The sequence below is a fragment of the Pseudopodoces humilis genome, chromosome 16 (genome assembly GCF_049639895.1).
Source record: "Pseudopodoces humilis isolate 2021_Gansu_Grassland_sample_001 chromosome 16, ASM4963989v1, whole genome shotgun sequence".
NCBI lineage: Eukaryota > Metazoa > Chordata > Aves > Passeriformes > Paridae > Pseudopodoces > Pseudopodoces humilis.
This window is the reverse complement of record NC_142215.1, coordinates 20,131,870-20,151,895: the sequence shown is the minus strand read 5'-3', so window position 1 is coordinate 20,151,895 and position 20,026 is coordinate 20,131,870. Positions and strand designations below refer to the sequence as shown.

Below are 20,026 nucleotides of genomic sequence, written 5' to 3'. Positions count from 1 at the left end.
AAATTCTCAGAGGAGATCAGGAGCTCTGTGAAATTCAGGGACTTTGTGTAAGATTCAGAGAGGTGAAGGAAAACAAGAAGGCAAAAGATCCCAAAGAGTACTCTTCTACAGGGAGTAACAGGCAAGTCCAAAATCAGCTCATCACTGCCCACAAAGGGTCTCAACAACATGGCAAGGACACGACCACCAGCATCCTTTGTCCCCTGTGTCTCAGAGGAGTGCACTGGCTCAACAGGCACGCCGATCTCAGTGTATGCAACAGCACAGGGAAAATCAATTCCCTTAAAGCTTTTGTGTAACAAAATTTCCCTTTCCACTGTTTTGCTGCACTGATCCCCCTCTCGTGGTGGGATGTGGGCACACAGTCCCATGAAGCAGGAGACAACCATGCACCGCTTTATTAGGCAGTGGACACATGGCCAAGGCTGGTCACTATTTAAGTTTGGCAAAGGATGGCAGTGAGTACTGAGCACCGGTGCAGCGAGGGCAGCCTGCCTCGCACCCTGCATGCCTTTTGCTGGCTGCAGGCAGGTCCTGCTAACCCCCGCCAGCCTCCTTACCTGCAGGCACAGCTGTTTTGTCTCTCATGGGCAGAGCTAGGCACCCTCATGGAGGTACCTCAGGCCTGCTACCGGGTGATTCATCCCCATCCTCACACACACTTCCCCCCTCCCTGCACTCTCCAAGGTCCCAGCTCCAGTCCTGGCATCCCAAGCTCTGCCAAGGAGGCAGGTGTGGAGGTGTGGACAGCTGGCGTGCCCCACCCAGCTCCTTGCACAGGGGCTCCTTCCAGTGCCATGCCAACACGCAAACCAGTGCAAGGGAGCCCCGAGAGAGCAGGACGAGGGGCCTGGCTGCAGCAATCCCCAACAGCACTGGCTGTGCCCAGTGAGCTGACTGGAGCCCATCCTCGGCACGGCGGCGCGCAGCCCTGTGGATGGGCCAGTTTTGGGTGCACCCAGCCTTGAGCCTGGCTCGTGGGGGTGATTACTATAGGGTACGGATAGCCACCGGGTAAAGCAAGGACATGTGCTCAGCCCCCTTGATGGGCAGCTTGCGGCTGGCGTAGTGATGGATGATCTCCGGCACGCTGTCAAAGGGCGGGCTGTGTTGACCCAGCACGTACTTGTTCTCCTGTGTCCGGGACAGTTTCATGTGCATGAAGCCCTGGCTGCTCCTGCAAGGACAGATCAAGGCAGGGTTAGGGGGTACAGTTGGCCTCAGCCTCCCCTCATCGCCTGACCCCCTGACACAGGCAGCCTTCCCCCACAGCTGAGGGGGACATAGCTGGCCCCTGTCTGCAGCCACAGCCCTGTCTGCACCATCCTGCTCCTGGCTGACTCCAACAAAGCCCACAGAGCAAAAGAGGGACATGTCCCATGATGCTGCACTGTGTCCCCTTGGGGAGCAAGGCCGTGCTGGGCTGTGTAGGGCCCATCTGGGTGTGTGTGAGCAGGGAAGATATCACCTGGGTAAGAGCAGCAGGGGCACTTGCTGTAGGGTCACGGGAGGTAGTGGATTTTGCTCCTTGCATGTGACAAAGCCCCTTTTGCAACTGCTCTGGCCCTCACAGGAGCCCCTCAGCTCCCAGATCTCCAGCCTCACTGTGGGAAACCAGGTTTTTGTCCTTTGGCCCACAGCCAAAGGATTTTCTCCTTCCCCCTCTCCCCATGCCACCACTGCAGGCTCCATAAGACCCGCTCAGTGTATCAAGACTATTTCCCAGCACAGCACGGGCACCAAGCCACGCAGGCAAATCCTGCCACAAATGCTGATTCCAAGTGACGGACTAATGGCCCTGTTGCTATTAATTTGCGTCTCCAAGGAGAGCCACAGCCTGTCTGCAGCGTCTGGATTGCACATTACGGCAAAATATTGATGACTTAAAAGCAGACAGGACCTCATCAGTGATGCTGAGCTTCTTCTAGTGCTGCACAGCCTAGCCCCATCCCCCCAGCTGGAGACAGGCCATAATGGACAGCCCAGCTGCATTAGCAGAATGGGTTTGCAATCCATTTAGAGACAGAAGCAAGGAGCCAGCTGTCCTGGGAGACAGCCACAGCCCCCCAATATGGGCTGAGGAAAAGCAATAGCTTGGCTGTGTCTTGTGTCCCAGTGGCAGGGAACTACAGTGCTGCCACACCGAACCATGGAGAGATGATACTGGTTGTGTTTTTCCCGAACTGCTCCACAGATCTTTGTCACAAGCTCAGGGATGTGATGAGATTGTACCCCTGGAGAGATGACTGAGGGAACAAGCTGCAAACACCAGCAGCCAGGACAAGGGGAAGGTGCTGCTCCTGCTGAGCACCTTTGCAGGCACAAGGAAGGACACAAAGCTTTGCAGTATGGCCTCAGCCACTCTGGTGGAGGCACAAGCCAGGAGGGACTCTCTCCAAGCATCTGAGGCAATGACATGACCCTGTCCATGACAGGCAGCGTGGGGCTGCCTAGCCTGGACCAGCCAAGACTGTCATGGCAGTGTTAAATCCTTCCAGCTACCTGACCTGCTCCTGGCTGCTCTCTCTCTTGTGCATATTTTCCTTTAAAGCAACACCAAAGAACTTTAGGTCAGCATTGGAACACTTTTCAGACCATCTCCTTGGCTGCGCCTCCTTCATCAAGGAAAAAGAAAAAAAAAAAAGAAAAGAAAGTTAAAAAAAAGTAATAGAGAGAGCTGCAGACAGCCAGCTTACAGCTATATTAAAAGCATCCCAGGGGATTTTCCTTGAACAGGATCTACAGAGAAAGGCAATGGAGTAAAAATCCTGCTCCTGGGGCAGTGGGTTCTCCACAAACTCTGCAAGGACAGGCAATGCCTAAGCAATTCCTTGATGGGCTGGGGAAGGTGGGATATTGCTGCACACCATGGCCTAGCCATACATGCTGTCTGAGAGGAGGATTTTGCCTTAAGACTAAGGATGATGGCAAGACACAAGGGAATAGCCACTAAGAAACAGGTGACTGGCTTGTGGAGAGGTGATGGAAAGCCACCTTTGTTGATGGAATGCTACCTCCCAGGCTCTCCTACATATGTGCTGGCTAATGCCACTCACAAGGTGATAGTGAGACCTCTTGCAGCTTCAAATCCAGCTCACCAAACAGAAGAAGCTGTTGCTCCAAAATGGCTCACAAGCCAGAGCAAGGGGAAAAACACAGCAAATTAAAACATCGGTAAAAATTCTGACAGAAAAAAAAACAACAAAAAAGGGAAAGGAGGGAGCTCTTCTAGAAGGGTGTGTTGGCTCACCTGAAAGCGCTAAATGAAGAAAGAAGAAAGTGTATTTTCAATGGAGCTCCTGCCCTGGTTTGGTGTTGAAGGCAAAAAGAGTGAAAAAAATGTGGAGAGAGACAAAGCAATCTAATTCACAATTGTGCCACTGGGAAATAGAGAGGCTGAAACCCCTAGGGAGCAATGCAGGTAGAGAGACCACTGGGAAAACTCAAGGTGTGCTGAGAAAAGCGTAGGGTTACAGGGCCTGTTTTTGGGCAGAGATGGCTGAAGTGCTCAATGAAAGTCTGTTTCCCATCTGGCAGGAATAGAGCTAATATAGCAGTCCAACAGAGGAGCAAGGAGGTATTTGCTCATCCATCATCATCTTCAGACAGTAACAGCTTTGATTTTGTGGATTCGTGCTGCCCCAAAAGCCAGGAAAGAGCTGGATGAGGAGCTGTGGGCAGTTCCCCGGGACACATGCAGAGCTGCTTCACGTGACTTTGGCATTCCGGGAATCTGGAAAACTTGGAGAGTATGTAAAGATTCCCAAAAAAAACCCCAAGCAGAAATCAAGTTGTCCTGTGGGGACAGGGTTTCCCTGTTGGCAAACCAGAGCAGGGTAAAGCCCTTTCTACAGCTGAGCAATGGATCTGTGGGCTGGGGAGGCAAGGATGGGTCCCCACATTTCCAACAACAATGACCTTGTACAAACTTTCTTTTCCAATGAAACTAAGCTACAAAAAAAGGGGGAACAAGAAAACAGAGCTGGAAGCTGGAACCAGACATATTTGACTGAGAAGTGAGGCACATCATTTCATCCATCTGAGGGATTATTAGCACTGCCAAGGAAGAGCAGTGGGCCTCCAGATCTTCCTGAGAGATGTTTTTGCCGGACACCAAATCAAAAACCTGTGCCACACCACAGGAAAGTGTGGACTTCTTCATACTGCAGCCATTTCTGCCCACTCGTGGTCATCTCATTAGCCAGTTAGCATGGGCACAAATCACTTGGGGCACCTGTTCACCTCTGCTGTGGGTCCACCACCCCCCAGCCCTCACTCACTTCAAGGAGAGGGAGAAGTCGTTCTTGCTGGTCTCGCTGTTGCGCACCAGGTAACTGGCCTCCTTGCACAGCCTCAGCAGCGTCTCCGCATCCGTGCGGCTGATGGCCCCGTGGTACCAGCTGGAGGGGGAGAGGGATTGACTGTGCTGGCCACAGAGCAGACACCACAGAAAGGGCTCTGCCCTGAGGCAGCAGCAGTGCCAGCACCCTCGGCACCTCCCCAGGGGCTGCAACCGCATTCAGGGAGAGGGAAGGGGGTAGCACCATGACGGTTGGGAGACAAGAGGCAGGGACAAACAGGCTGAAATGTGGAGCCAAGGAAGAAAGGAAGAAGCAAGTCTGCCCCAGGGCTCCTCATGGTATGGCCACAGGGTTCCCCAGTGCAGGTGGAAGGGTTGGGCAGGCACTCCGGGCAGGCAGGACTCACCACTGGCTCTCCAGGGGCAGGGCAGGGTCAATCCTCTCCCCAGCAAAGGGGCCAGGCTCAGCGGTCAGTGTCTTTGTGCTCTTGAGGCTGCTGGAGCCATGCCTGAGGACAGCCCTGGCCTTCTCCTCCCTGCAGGGCGAGGTGCGGCCGTACCCCAGCCCCTCCGATGGACCTGCAAGACAGACACGCATCACATGCTGGGATCCTAACCTTCTCTGGCAGGAAGAGCCAGAGCCACTTACATCACACTGGGTCGCCTCACACTGCCCCATCTCCTGGTCTAAGCAAGGGCAGGGCAGCTCTTGGGCTGCTGCTCACTGCAGCACCCAGGCTGGGTCCCCACCTTACCAGGCCTGGAGCCAATTACTGTGCCCATGGAAGACATTTCCAGGGAGGTTTCAAAAGCTCAGGACGTTTTGCTAATACAAAAATAGATTCAGTGGCTGTGGTACAGAGTTAAGGGAGATGAAGCAAGAAGAGGTTCCCCTTTCTTCTAACAGGAAAGAATTAAATTTAAAAAAAAGAAGAGGGGATAGATGGTTAGATAGATGCTAAAGGAAGCAGTCAGTTTGGAACCGATGGACACATCTCTATTGGCACAAATAAACATGGGGTGAAACAACAATTCCCCAAGGTGGGAAGGGGATATTTTGACTGCAGGTACCCTCCTGAGGCTGCCACCTGCCTGTCACCAGCCCAGCCATGGCCATGAGTATGAGGGATTGACGGAGCCGTGCCCCAGGGACCTGGCCTCCCACTGCCTGTTATTTCTACACAGGATGATTTCAACATTAACAATATCATTTCTCCTTCCTCCCAAGAGTTCATTATTGCTCCCTGTACCACCAACCCCCTTGCACAAATTACTTATCGATCAGGCAGAGCTGTCACAGTGTGGGGCTGACACTGTGGCAGCACAGTCACCCCATTTCTGGTGGCTGAGCCCAGAAATGCCCTAGGACTACTAGAATGCCCTAGATAGGAGAACTCTCCATGCTTCCTGGCTGCTGGAGGGGGAGGCAAAAAATAGCCAGAGGGATGCTTTCCTCTCTATCAGGGCATCCTCTAAGGCAGCTGTTTGAGTGACACCTTGTCCAGGCCCTATGCAGGTGAGCAGGATTCCAGCCCCACCAGCACTGCAAGAAGGAGGGCAGCCAAAAGCAAATCCAGCCAAAATCCTCTGCAGCTTAGTATGGCGTAAATCACCATGAGCACAGCTCAAGGAGGAGGTGCCTGGCATTATGGCTTGACAAGCCCTGCTTCTGCAGCGCTCTGGCTTTTCACCAACCATGCTCACCCTTGTACATCACACACAGGCTTCAATTTCAACTCATCACCTTAAAAAATTGGGGCAACCGTTAAAAAGCCAGACAATCAAACAGCCCAAGTGTTTGCTGGCGGCACAAAGTCATTGCGTTACGGGCTCAAAAGAAATACATTGCACCTGTCAGAAGGAGACAAAGGCATGTGCATGATTAAACAGGATATTAAGAACAAGCCCTTAGCAGGAAGAAGACATCCTTCAAGACATTCGAGTCACCCCCAGAGAAGGGAAATAGAAAATGACACAAAACTCTGGCAAGATAAACTTAACAACAAGAAAGCAAGGCAAGTCAAAGGGAAAAAAACTGTGTTGCTAAAACCAGGAAAAATGACAAACTGATGTGTTCATCAGGAGCAGGATGCATGTCAGAGCAATTGTGGGGATAATAAATGATGGGGGGAAAGAAGAGGCTGCATAACAAGGAGATTAATTTTTCTTGACACCTGCACTCGTTGCAGGAAGAGGATCAGAAAATTCCTGCCTGCCAAGACCTTTCTTCTTGAGGACTGATCTCAGCCTGCAGCATCCCTACGGATTTCGGAAATACCCAACAAAGCCCTGGCAGAGCGGACACTTTGTTCTCGAGTGCCCCCACCATCAGCACCAAAATAAGCCATCACCTGCAGCCTGTGCTCAAGCCCACCCAGGAGACACAAAGGCCACACTGGCTTTATCTTATGAAGCTCTGCAGGGATCTGGGTAACTTCAGATAAGGAAATCAGATATCTGCACCTGGTAAGTCACGGTGCCCGCTCTGACAGCATTAGTGACACACAGGCAGCATGGCACACTGCTACACAGGAAAAGGCATACCTCACATCTCAGTTCCCCACTGCTAACAGTCCAGTCATGGCTTTCCACAACCCCCCTCCCACCTAATGTTCTTGGCAAAATCCTAGTTCACCACAGCATAAGAGCAAGGTCCTTAAAATATTAATAACGGGTTAAAAGAGAAGCAGCAATATTTGGCTTTCATAAATGAGACTGCCAGCAACATCCAAAGGGGATTTACCCAGGAACTCTGTGCTCAGCACACACAAAAAAGGCTTCACAACAAGGCAAACCTGAGATGACAAAGTGTACCTGGGAGATTTGGCTGCTCAGGATAGCAAAAGCAAAAGTGGAGAATCCACAGGGACCTCCTGACACTAAGCAGCAAGGTAATAAAACAGCAGAGGAATCAAAGCTGTGCTAAATGATAAAGAGGGGAAAAAACAGCCCAAATTTCAGCACTGAATTAGCTGCTAACACACCTGTAAGGGACCTGGGCATTAGAAGTCTCAAGAAAACATTAGGTAAATACTCACTGCAGTTGCTGAGAAGACCTTAAAAGCAGCCATTTAAATGTCGGGAATTTGGAGGCAAAGAGGAGAGAACAAAAGGGACAGTAATGACTCTGCCATGCCATGGAGTAAGCCCCCAGAGCTGCTCTGCTGCTGCGGGCAGAGAGGCACGGAAGAGCTAGTGTCCCTTTGCAGCAAGAAGGTGCAGCAGGACAAACACCTCGTGTCCAGCACATGACAACTGAAGGGGCCAGGAGGAGCTGGGGGAGGGCGGAGGAGAAGGAGGAGGAGGGTTTCTGGCACTGCCCGGGGCAAACCCCGAGGCACCACAGCGGTCTAGAGTAACAGCAAGCACCGGCTGCAGCCCCCCCCCCCGGACACGCCGCTGTCATGCAAGACCCACCATTGGCGTCTTCATGGCTGTGCTGCGGAGGGATGGGGGCACCAGCCTCCCTGTCCAGGGGGCTTTCACTGCTGTCCAGCTGTCCCACCGGCGGGGGCCATGGCAGGTCTTTAATGACCTTGATTTCAACTGGATGGGGGGTGGGGAGGGTGTGGGAAAGAGACAGGAGAGAGAACAGAAAGGGTTTAGAGAAAACCATCAGCAACACTAGAGGCCCACAGAGAAGGAGAGCAGTTGTTGGGGGAGAGACCTGACTCTATTCCTGGGAGCCCTACGCCAGCTTGGCCATCTCATCCCCTCCACAGTACCAAGCAGGGACAGGCCTGAGGTGGGGCACATTCCCAATGGAGACACCCTGCTCATCCATCAGTTTTTCCAGCCAACCCTCTCTGGGGTTTGGGGGGAGCCTGCAATCACCCCGTTCCACAAAGCTGTCTGTCCGGGGGTCTTGGCCGAGCATCTCATTGCCATCTGTCCTGCCTGTGCATCTGTCTTGCCCTAGGTAATTCCCAGTGACCCACAGGGTCCACATTCCCCTGCCAGGCACCAGTGGGTTGCAGCCCTGTGCCAGTAGCAGCTACCCATCAGCAGGGGTCCCATGGACACCCCCAGAAGGGGTAATGGGCCAGCAGAGACATTTTGGCATCACTGGAGAGAAAAAACACCCAAGAAACAGCAGAATCTGCTCTGGCTTCAGAAAAAAACAGGAAGCAGGTCCCAGCATGGCCCAGGGAACAGCGACCTGACTCCCCTGGGACTCAGAACAGGTCTGAAACGCCCTGGGAAGCACCCACATGCATCTATATGTGAGCCAGACCTGTGAACACACCACCTCCACCCAGGGAAATCAAGAAAGGTGGCTCATCCAGAGCACAGACACCTCGGCACAAACCCAGCCCAGCAGAGCATGGTGTTCCATGATGGAGCCTGACACGCCAAATCCTTGGCACAGGGAGCTGTGGGACCTGGGAGCCCCGAGCACAAGGAGGCACTGTGGCACTGAGCCTAGCACACGTATCTCCAGTTTGCAGTGCCCAAACCCAAAAGGTGAACCGCTCCCCAACCCCAAATTTCCACATCTCTCTCTGCCATCATCTCCACATAGTGCCACCAGCCTGAGCACCCTCAGCACCAGCTGCAGCACACACACAATGCTGCAATTAAAATGCATCCTAGATAAGAGCACAGCAATTAGCCAGCACCGGCAAGGAGCCAGTGCTAATGCACAGCATGGACTTCCTCATTACCAAACACAAACACAATTGATCCCACAGCACGGATAAATAGGTCAGGGGGGCTGGATGCAACCTGGACAAAGGCTCCTTGGGTATCCTCCTGCCCTGAGGAAGGAGGAATCTGCTTGAGCCCAGGGTTGAACCTACCCCTGCAACACAAGGTTGAGGGTGTTACTTTGCACCAGAGGCTCAGATTGGTCAGAGCACAGAAGAGACAATGGGAGATAGGTGTTGGAGAGGTTATCAGGGCAGCTCTATCCATCACTCTGTCCAGCCTGGCTCCCTACTCAGAGAAACAGCTTCTGCAAGAACACAAGCACTCCCTGAGCTATGGAAATGCAGAGACCAACATTACTGATCCCCAGAAGATGAAGGAACCCCAAAGATCCAGTTTCACAAAACGTGTTATTTGCTTTATGGCTGTTCTCTTGACTCACCTGCGAAGGCTTTGGAGATCCGCTCCTTCTTCCATTCCCAGGGCTGGTCATATTCCTCTGGTGGCCGCTCATCATCCTCGGGCAGCCGGGACTCCCTGGGCCTGGGGCAAGCTGGGCAGTCACTGTCCATGTCCAGCACAGGCTCGTAAGGAGTGTCATAGAGGTGAAGCGGCCGGGCAGGAGCCTCCCGTAAGCCCTTCTGGCGGATCTCTACCCAGAGAACAGGGAAAAGACTATGAGCCTTCTGCCCAACACAGCCATGGTCCCCAAAACTGTGCTAGATGACAGGGCTCAATGCCACCTGTGGGTAAAACAGGCTAGAGAGCATCAGCAGAGGAGGAGACAGTGAGCAGCTGCCAGAAGCAGGAGAGCTGCTTGGCAGCACCAAGATCCCCACAGTACCATAACCCCACTCCTGGGCAGCCTGGCAAAATGGGGTCCATGGGGACAGAGTACCCTGAGGCTGATTTCCTGCAAGCAGTGAGGCTGGGTCTCTCCCCTGCACACCCAGAGAGGCTGGTTTAATAAAATGCCCTTCCCTCAAGCAAAACAAACTCTCTCCCACAGGCACAAGCAGCCTCTCCACTGCTTGCCAGTTTTTACAAGAAATATAATGGTCTACTTCAAAAAGCCACATGAGCTTTCCAGAAACCACTTGCTCCAGGAACACCACAGAGCTGCAAAGCAGAGCCAGAGCCAGCATGGTGACCCTGAGCACTGCCTTCAGGAGCACATGCTCCCAGCTTTCCAGCTTTCCAGCCCTAGACAGGCCCACTGGGGACCATGCTGGTGCAGCAGACACAGCATGCTCTGGCCCAGTCCTAACTGAATTAAATAGCTCCTACATCCATCTTAGTTTTAAGCCAGATGCATGGAATGTAGGGTCTCTCCTGGCTCAGCCTGGCAACTGGGGTCCTGGGGGACAGCATCATGGGGAGAGATGTGCCTGTAGTGCTCAAACAGTCCTTGCATGCTCTTGCAAACAGGGATAAAGCTGGGAAAATTTGCCTGCAAAATGGCTGTCCCCCATCACAACCATCACCCAGCTTTGCCTTATGTGGGGGAGCCAATGCTAACACAGGCTGCAAGGAGCAGAGTACAGTGGCCACCAAACCCAGGAACCAGAGGTGTGAGGAGTGGCCTTTGTGTGACGCCTTCCACCTTACCAGCCATCATCTTCTGGGCTTCATATGGCTCCATATATCCGTCATTCTCCATCACCTTCTCCAGCCCTGCCTGGCTGCCTGCCACCTGTGCCGCATCAAAGGGGTCTGCATAGTCCTCCAGGACAGTCAGCTGGAAGGGGGAAGAATAGGAAAAGGGTTAAGGCACTTGCTGCTTGTTTTTGGAGATGGAAGGCAGAGCTCACCATGAGCTCCTCCATCAGCAGCCAGAGCGTCCACCAAGAACTCAAACCCACATCATGGCAGCCCTGCAGAGCCCTGCAGGCAGCTGACAGCTTTCCAGGCACCGGCACTCAGCCGTGGAAATGCTCCAGCCTTTGTCCTGAAAGCTGAGATAGAGCCAAGCAGAGCAGAAGGCAGCTCCGCCCCTCCCTCACCAGGCCCCAAGTGCCAGCACCCACATGCATGCCCTGGCCAGGTCCCCACCGTGGTGCACGGCTGCCAGCAGTGCCCTACCCCTCTATGGAACACAGATGCTGTCCTGCACACAGCCACATTTCCTTTCCCAAGGTGGAGAAGGGGCACAGACCCCAAAACAGGAGTGTCAGCTGGCACTGGCACAACTAGGAACTCACTGGTTATTTTCCAGGGCTCCTGTGCACTTATTTGAAGAGCTTTTCTAACAAAAGGGCTAAGAATAGCCTATGGCTTCCTCTACACTCCTTCCCATGCCTCCACAGCATCCCCAGACACATCCTAAGTTAAGACAAGATAGAGCCTTCCTCCAGGAAGCAGAAGCTTCTCATGTCACAGGGTCAGTATTAAATTCCTGAGATTTGCACTCAAAAGGAGAGGATCCTGCAGTAGGATATGGGGCATGTCCCAGAGCTCAGTCCCCTCCAGCCCTGGAGCCACGTGCCTGCTCCAGCATCTCAGCAGCTTCCCAGTCAGAGCACCCCATCATGTGACACTGCAGTCCCCAAGAAGCCTGGAGCTGCACATCCCACCTGCAGCCCCAAAGCCTGCTTCCGAAGTGGGACCAGGCAATATTTCCAGCCGCAACTAAGTGCACCCAAGCACTTCAGCAGGGTTTGGTCACCTACCAGGACGTAAACCCCTGGCTTGGGGGGATTTGCTACCACAAAATGGGCTATGCAGATGTCCCACAGCAAGGACCAATGTCCCAGGCATGGTGTAGCAGCTGCCTAATACCACCTGATGCCAGGCTCCATCCTCACCACAGTGCTGCCCCGGCTCCTCACCAGCCACAGAGACCACGGCTACTCACACATTCCTCTGGAGCTCCAATAATCAGCTTAAAACAAAAGATTTCTCCCTCCTTCCTGTGCAAAATGCCCAACAATAGCCTGTGACAGAAGACCCAGCAGGAAAAAGGAACAGGAACTGAACTCTAAACACCTCCATGCAGTCCCAAGACTTGGCATCCCTGTGAGCTACATGAGGCACATGGCTCTCCACGCCCGGCTTGCCACCTCCTCCCTAAATGTCCCAGCTCCATGGGCTGCCGATGCATGGGGGAACTGGGTCAGCTCTCCAAGCCTGGTCCCTCCGTGCCAGGGCATGGGCAAGTAGCTGATCGTCCTTAGACCACATCCCAGCAGCCCCACAGGAGTAGAACAGGGTTCAGACATGGGAGCTGCAGATGCTCTCGCCTCGGCAAGGTGGCAGAGGACAGATGGTGTCAGAGTACTGGCTTCACCCCAGGCAGGGGACAGCAAGCCAGGACAGGGCTGCAGGAGCAGCCAGCCCCAGCTCTGCACTGGGTGACAGGCAATCTGCTCTCACCTCTGTCATCCAAGGGGTGATGTGGCATCATTCAGGCCCCATCAGGCACTGGGGACACGAAAGAGCAGTGCTGAGCCCAGGGGCCTGCAGCCCTTTGCTTGCCACCAGGGAGAAATTCCCCAGGGGAAATGCAAGTTGCTGGTGACTTTTACAGCTGCTTGGTCAGCCAGGACCTGCTTCTCACCTGCCGCCTGTGAGATCTCCGTGGAGCCGCTCCCAATAGCCAGGAGATCCCACGGCCTCTCCCATGCCTCAAAAGCTGCAGAGGCTCTTGCTGCACCTCAACATCTGCAAAGCACAGCCCTGTGACAGTAACAGCATCTTCACATATGTGCTCAAGACAATGGGCAAGCCAGCAGCATCCCTACACACACAAATGCTTCAGCTCAACAGCCAAGGTGGCTGAATGGGCAGCATCATGTCCAATGCTAACTCTTAGCAGAGCTCTCATGGCTCCAAGCATGCTGGGGGGCTGTGAAATGCAGTTTGCTGACCCTCCTGGGGTTAGTAGTCTGTTCCTCAGGCCCCAAGCCCAACCAGATCACGTTCAAACCTGCCAGGAACCGTATTTTCTAGACAGGCACAGACCCATCTTGCTGCTGGTGCCAGTCCTGGACCCTCCCTCTGCATCATACACATACAGCAGCTTCAGACAGGGCCAAGAGGCTTCCCTGCATGCAGTGGTCACTGTCATAGAACCATTAAAGTTGGAAAAGACCTCCAAGATCATCAAGCCCAACCTTATTTCCAAATGTATTTCCTTATGTTTAGTCTGGCTTCCCAGGGAGGAACACATGAGCTCCAGCAGGCTCACGGAGTGGCTCCCACACAGATGCTTTCAGGTCTAGAAACCAGAAGATGGTGGAGAATCCTAACAGGTCTCTGTCAAGACCCCTAAAACTGGGTATTTTGCCTGCAGAAGTTTGCAAAGGCACTCATCAGAGATTAGATGGACTCTGTTGGCAGAGGATGTGGTTTGCTGGGTTCAGCTTGGACCCAGAGCAAATGCCTCTGATTAGAGGCAAGCTCCTTGGGTTTGGGGGGAGTTTGCTTCTCCACTGGCTCAAGGATGCCACTTCATAGGAGCAAGGTCTCCCAGCTGTAAGGTGATGAGAACATAAATCCATTTGTTTTTTAAATGGTCAGATATCACAGCAGAGAGCCACAGAAAAGGTAGGAAGGAAATTACTGCCTCGAGGAGCATCACAACCTTGGGATGCCCAAGCAAGCCCATGAGAATGGTACCTCAAGCCCCAAGACTGAGAGGCTGGAGGCTCCAGCCAGTGGCAGGAATGGGGCAAACAGCAGGGATCATGCAATTACTGGGCACATCCTAAAGTCCTTGCACGTGGGGCTGTGTTACAGTTGCCCAGGAAACTGCATCTCTGATATTTCCTAATCTGAGTGTTGGACTTTATGAGCCATGCAGGGCTCTCAGCAGCAGCCACAGGGCAAACGACTACTCCCAAGAGTGGGAGGGAGCCTCAGCCACCAGCAGGGCAGCTCCCAGGGGTGCCCTAAGCGCCCCCACTTTGGTCAAAGGCCAGGCATTTCCATGCTTTGCTCATGTTCCATGTTGCTGAGGGAGCTGCTCACTGCCCACCAATCCCACCACACGGCTGTGGAGGCTTCACCTGCTTACACATAGCACAGGCTTTGCTAGACTTGAAATAATTTGGGTGCAAAGCAAAAGCCTGACATGCAAAACCACCATCCCAGGGCAGCTCTTAGTGCAGACCAGTCCTTCAGGGAACAGCCAAGCACTGCTGGCATCTGGACACATATCCTGCTTGAGCACGAGTGTTTTTCCACACATTTATCTGCCACAGCAATGCACACCCAGATCCCTGCTGCAACACTGGGGCTGGTCTTGCTCTATTCTACATGCCAGCAATAAGGGAAAAGAAAGAAAATCCAAACAAAATTAATGTAAAGAACCAAATCATCACCGGGTTCTCGCAGTCAAGCAGCTTTTACACTGCCCACCAGCGAAGGTGACAGATCACAGCTCTTCGAGAGCACTCATAGTTCAGACACCAAACTCCCAGGGCAGAGCTGGGATTCTTTGTGCCATCTTGCCCAGAAACATTCTACCTGCTACCACCTTCTGCCACAACAAGATGTTCTACTCTACACAGAGGTTTGCAGAGGATTCCTGGGGAGATCCTCCACCTAAAAAATTAGTTTTCCACTCTGGAGGTAAAGTGCATTTGGGGTCTCCTCAGAAGATTCGTTAAATCAAGCAAACTCTGTCAGGTGCAAAATTCCTCCAGTTTTACACATCTGGCAGCTTGACTTTTGGCAGACACTGAAGCCAAACCCAAAAACAAACACAGTGTTGACCTTACAAGAAGGGTCTGGCCCACAGCCCACAGGGGACAGCTGGGTCAGGCAGGGAGCCGAGGGCTGCACCCATGGCACAGGAGGAGGGCACGCGGGACGGACAGCACAGCATCGGCATCGTGTAGGATGACTCAGTTCGAGGAGGCTCTCACAGGAAAGACACACACCCAAGAGCTTCCTGACCAGCTGTTCCCACACCCTGAGGCACTGACCCTGCACATCCAGCAAGAAGAGCAGCGACTGGTCCTGGTGGGCACAGGACAAAGATGTCCTCGGGCAGATCCCCAAGTCCATCCTCAAGCATGCCCTGGGTGCAGGCAGCAGAAGGTCCCTCATCGCATCCCTCCCCACTGCATCCCTGTGGCATTGCTTCTTGTGCCTAATCCAAACACAGCAGGGAAGACATCTCCAGAGCACCCTCTTGGCTCGGGTGAACTGCACAGGCCCAGTCCATTGTCCACTGCTGTGGGGAAAGGCCTGGCAGACCAGGCAGACTGAGGAGGACCTGTGCTGTCCACACCATTTCCAGCAGTTTGGGAAGCAACACAAGCCACTGCAGAGCTCACTCTAATGCATCCTCACAGGATGCTGCAGATCCCATGAAAGGCATAAAGATATGACGGCTTGTGCTACAGCAGCAAAGCAATGTGCAGCCCAGGCAGGAAGGATTCCTGTGCCAAGACGTTCCTGCTCATTCAATTCTCCAGAGCAAGCACAGCAAGCCTAGGGAACAGTTACAGCAAGCACAGGGTGCCTAGGGAACACAGTCATCCCCCCACTACAACAAACCACACGGTCTCAACCAAACCACACAATCAGGAACCAGTGTCTGCTCTTACTACTTCTCTCCATCCTAATCGTCCTCACTTGCAAGGGCCACACATTTTATTAGAGTGATTTTCCCCATCAGTCATTAACAAAAACCCTCTCTGCTCCAGCAGCTTTGTCTATACACAGAATTGTACTTCTCCTTTAATCTCCAGCATCACCACAACCCAAGGGGTCTGCAGTCTCAGTCCCTGCAGCATGTAGGGAACAGCGCCCACAGCCTCTTCCAAAGTCTGTGAGCACTGAGACCCCTGTACAATCACCATCTCAGCAGAGGCTCCCGCCCAGCTTCAGTATCCCTTCCCTGTTCCAGGACAGCTTGATATCACCAAGAGCAAGGGTTACAAGCAGAAGTAGCCCCCCAGCACCATCCTCCTGTACCACCTCCGGGAAGAGCCACCATAGTGTTGGAGCAGTTGGGGAACCCTCACCCTGTTCAGCCCAGTAGATGAGAGCTGCAAAGGGCTTCTCAGCCCAACACAGTTGCTCCACATGGTGGATGGTGCCTGGCTTCTCCAGGGAAACTATTAATGGACAGCTGCAAGCACTATCAAATACTTCCACTTTTACTCCTGTTTCACCCAGGCTCTGGAGCTCTGTGTCCATCACATACCAGAGTCCTAAAGAATTAGAAGCCTCCTCCTTACAGTGGCATGCAGAAGACTATCAGTAATCTAATCACCACCTATCTTGGAAAAAGGAATGGTCTTCTTCAGCCTAGTGCTGTTAGCACAGTTGCCCCATGAATCCTAGCTTCTGACTTTTCTCCAAACTTCTCTGATTCTCCCCAGCCTTTGGATCCCCAAACAAAGCCTGCTGTACCTGTCAGCAGTCCCTGCTTCCCACAGCTCTGGCTCAGCCCTTTGCACATCACAGCCCGAGTGCACATGCTCTCGCTCTGATCCTGCAACACATGTTCCAGAGGAAAAACCATCCAGACTGCCTCAGCAAACCACGGCACACGGTGGCACTTCTGGTCCCTACTACCTGTGCCACCCTCCTCATCCCGCTCTGCTGCCTGCAGCAGCCAGTTAACCCAACTCAAAAGGGGAGCTCTGCTGGGCCACTCCAGAAATTTCCCAAAAGCAATTAGTCAGTAGAGGCAACTTCCCAAGATCCACCAACAACAAGTTTTCCTATCTGCTTAAAGCATTCTCTAGCAGATTTTTCCCGGTGCTCATTTCACTGTGCCGCCCGGCAGAGCCAGAACCACGGATGGCATCAATGACTGTATCCACGATTCCCTCCGCCAGCCAGATCTGCAACCCCGTCGAGTTCGCCTGACAAGCCCCGTCTTGCAGGCGGCAGCGCTAGCGGGCACTAATTACCCCCTCCTGCCTTTATTTGCGCAGTCCCCGCACCAGCCTCTCCTGCAAGAGGGAGGCCCAGCACCAACAGCCGCAGCCCCGGTTGGGCTTATCCTCCACCAGGTCTCTGTGCCACTCAGAGCCCGTCTCCCCCCGGGGAGCTTCTGCCCAGCTCCTGCCTCGTACCGGGGATGTTTCTCGCCTCCCTGCCAGCACCGGCAGCTCCAGGCTCTGCTCTCGACCCTGGTGAAGCCGGCGGGGGGGGGCGGCAGACAAAGAGGCGCTGAGGCTCCCTGACAAAGCAGCAGCACGGCATCTCTGGGGGTCCGGCCGCCGCCGCTGGCACGGGCAGCCCGGACAAGCGGGCAGAGGGAGATCTGCCAGGCACGGAGCGGTGGGAGGCCCAGGGTCACCGGCCCCAGCGCCGCAGAGCACGGCAGATGGTGCTGTGCTCCTCTGCGAGCGCGCTTCCCGCTGGGGATCATACCTGCCTCCCGCGGGAGCCGGGGGAGAAGCCGGGGCCGCCCCCGTTCCTGCTGATGTGTGCCCGGTGTGTCGGTGCTGCCGGGGCACAGGGGGAACGCGACACGGGAGCCTCGCGGAGCCTGGCCGTGCCCCCTCCTTGGTGCTCGAGGATCCTAACCCTGCTCCTTTTTGTGGATGCCAACAGTCTGGCAGGACCACCGAGAGCATCTCTCCGTGACCGAGGCGCTCAGGCCACTTGTCCCTGGGGTCCTGGTCCCGCTCCTCACGGCAAGGGCTGAGGGTCTGGCGCGGTCACTCGGGGCACCGCAACCGACGGGATACCGCGGGGAGAGCCCCGGGGCCCCGCGTCCGGTCACTCACCTCCTGCGGCGGCTCGTCGGGCGGTTCGGGGCCGGCTGGGGGCGAGCTGGGGGGGACCGGCAGCGGCGGCGGCGGCGGCGGCGGGGGGCTGGCGGGCACCTTTTCCACCGCATCCACCTTGATGAGCCGGTGCTTGGGCGAGACGTAGCGGGGTCCGTCGGGGGCGGCGGCGGGCGGCGGGCCGTTGTACGGGTCCTCGAAGTCGCGCTCCTTCTGCAGCCGGTAGGCCGCCACGATGTCGGGCTGGGCGGCGGCCAGCGGCTCGGCCGCGCCCCCGGGCGGCAGGGGCGGCTGAGGCGGCGGCCCGGCGCGGTAGTCGGGCTTGGGCGGCGCGGGTGGCGCGGGCCGGGCGCTGCGGAAGCCCAGGTGTTCGCGGAGCCAGCGGGCCATGGTGCCCACGCACTGGGGGGCCCCGCCGGCCCCCGCCCCGCCGCTGCACCCGCCGCGCTCCGAGCCGGCCGCCCCGCTCAGCAGCATCGGCGGCGGCGGACTGAGCGCGGCGGGGGGGCTCGGGGGGGTGCGGGGGAGGCGGCCAGTGCCACCTGCCGGAGCGCCGGGTGCGGGGCCTCCCCCGCCCCGCCCGCGCCGCGGCCCCGCTCCCGCTCCCCCCGGCACGGCCCGGCGCGGCCCTGAGCGCGGCCCGGCCTCCCCGGCCCGCCTCCCCCGGGGCCCGCCCCGCTCCCCGCCGCCTTCCGCCGCGCCTGGCCCTCCGACACGCTCCGGGCCGCCTCTCCCTCTCCGGCGGCTGTGGGCTGTGGGCTCGCTCCCGGCGGCCTCGGGCCCGATCCGGCCCCGGTGCTGCCGCCGGGCACCCCGGAGAGTCCTTCGGCACCAGGGGAGAGGCCACCGCGGAGGCAGCCGGCGAGGCAGGGTGGTAAAGGGTCCCTCATGGGATCACAGGATGTACCGGGTTGGAAGGAGCCCACGAGGGTCAGCCGGTCCAACTTCTCGGTGCAAACTGGCTGCCTGGCAGGTGTTTTGTGGGAGCAGCCCCGTGCGGGACCCGAGGAGCAGTTCGCTCCAGGGAGACACTGGAACACAAGCCTGGCGCCGTGGATCCCCACAAGAAACACTGCGGGAAGGAGTGAGCAGGGATGAGGCAGGAGAGTGCTTGGGAAGAACGCTGAGTTCAAGCTGGATGTGCAGAGACATTGGAGCGAGCATGCAGGGCTGATGCCCAGCACACGGGCTGGAGGACATCCCCTGGGATGCGGTGGGAATGTGGCACTGGGAGCAGTGTGCTGGAGCATGCCAGCAGAGCCCGAGGCCGTTGCTAATCATGCTAACACACATTCTGACTGCTCCCCCTGGACACACAGCCATCACCAGCTGGCTACCTTCTCGGCTCACCCACCACGGAGACTGTGTCCCTGTGCTCTCCAATGCCCCAGCAGCCCTGTCTCTGACCTAGGCCCCCAAATCCTTCATATCCCTTCCTAGATACACACCATCACCCAAACCTGCTTCCAGGCTGACAGGCTGAATCCCCTGAAGGCCATGAAGAAAGAAAAGTGCCAGAGACAAGATGCTCCAAGAGCAGGACCCCTCACAGAGGTGAGGCTGTGCAGAGGCATCCAGTGAGCAGGGACAGATGTTGCAGTGTGTTCCTGCATGTCCTCACACCATGAGCCATGGTCCAGCGCAGTGGGGAAATGGATGCTGGGATTTTGCAGTCAGGGTGCCTAGCTGGGGAGGGAAGTTGCTTGTGGTGACTGCCTTCCTAGCAGCCCTGTGCAGAAGGGAGAGTGAGGATGGGGAAGGAACTGAGCTTCCTGTGCCAGCCTGGCACGGGGCATGCTCAGCATGTGCCCAGGGATCCACTGAGTCCCAGATTTGCTGGTTCTTGAGCACACTCCTGCTTGAGAAACTCATCCAGATTTGCCAGATCTAACTGGACACCAAGGGAGCTTCCTCCACAGGGAGAAGACAGCCATGAGGTCCAGAAAACAGCACTGGAAATTTCAAAGCATAGGGATTGCACGATGCAAAAGGCATCAGGAAAAAAAGCATCTGCGAGGAACAAAGTGATCACCAGGCAGTGTTCGCGGTCTAGCAGCAGACCTCGCTCCTGGCAGATGGAGATGAAGAGACTTATTAAAATGCAGAAAACGCAGAGATTCTCAATAAATTTGCCTGTCCAGCATTTGGAAGGAAGCAGGGTTAATGGCACTTGAGATTGAAAGCACTTCCACCCTCTATCAGTAACCAAGGAAGATGTTCAGCAGCAGCTGTAGGAGATGGCTCTTGTTAAATCCTCTAGGCCTGGAAAACATGCTCAGTGTCTCCAAAGAGGGGACTGAGGAAGGATCTAGATTGTGGTGGTGGTTAGTTTTTTATTAGTAGAATTGCAGAGGTTCTTCCTTCTCATCCAGTCCTGGCATAT

General features: G+C 55.3%; 1 protein-coding gene across 2 annotated transcripts; it reads right to left on the bottom strand.

Annotated features, from left to right (window-relative positions):
- Positions 1 to 370: 370 nt before the first annotated feature.
- On the bottom strand, positions 371 to 18,120 carry SHF (Src homology 2 domain containing F). Of its 2 annotated transcripts, XM_014250971.2 has the most exons (7): positions 17,644 to 18,120; positions 10,556 to 10,685; positions 9,390 to 9,599; positions 7,718 to 7,846; positions 4,708 to 4,879; positions 4,281 to 4,400; positions 371 to 1,177 (listed from the first exon to the last, which is right to left on the bottom strand). In XM_014250971.2, the coding sequence occupies exons 1-7, from the start codon at positions 18,118 to 18,120 to the stop codon at positions 991 to 993; spliced, it is 1,425 nt and encodes a 474-aa protein (XP_014106446.2). In that variant the 3' UTR covers positions 371 to 990. The 2 variants fall into 2 exon arrangements, with proteins under 2 accessions (XP_014106446.2, XP_087919402.1); XM_088063276.1 differs by lacking the exon at positions 7,718 to 7,846 and having other exon boundaries at positions 17,644 to 17,763.
- Between the last annotated feature and the right edge of the window lie 1,906 nt (positions 18,121 to 20,026).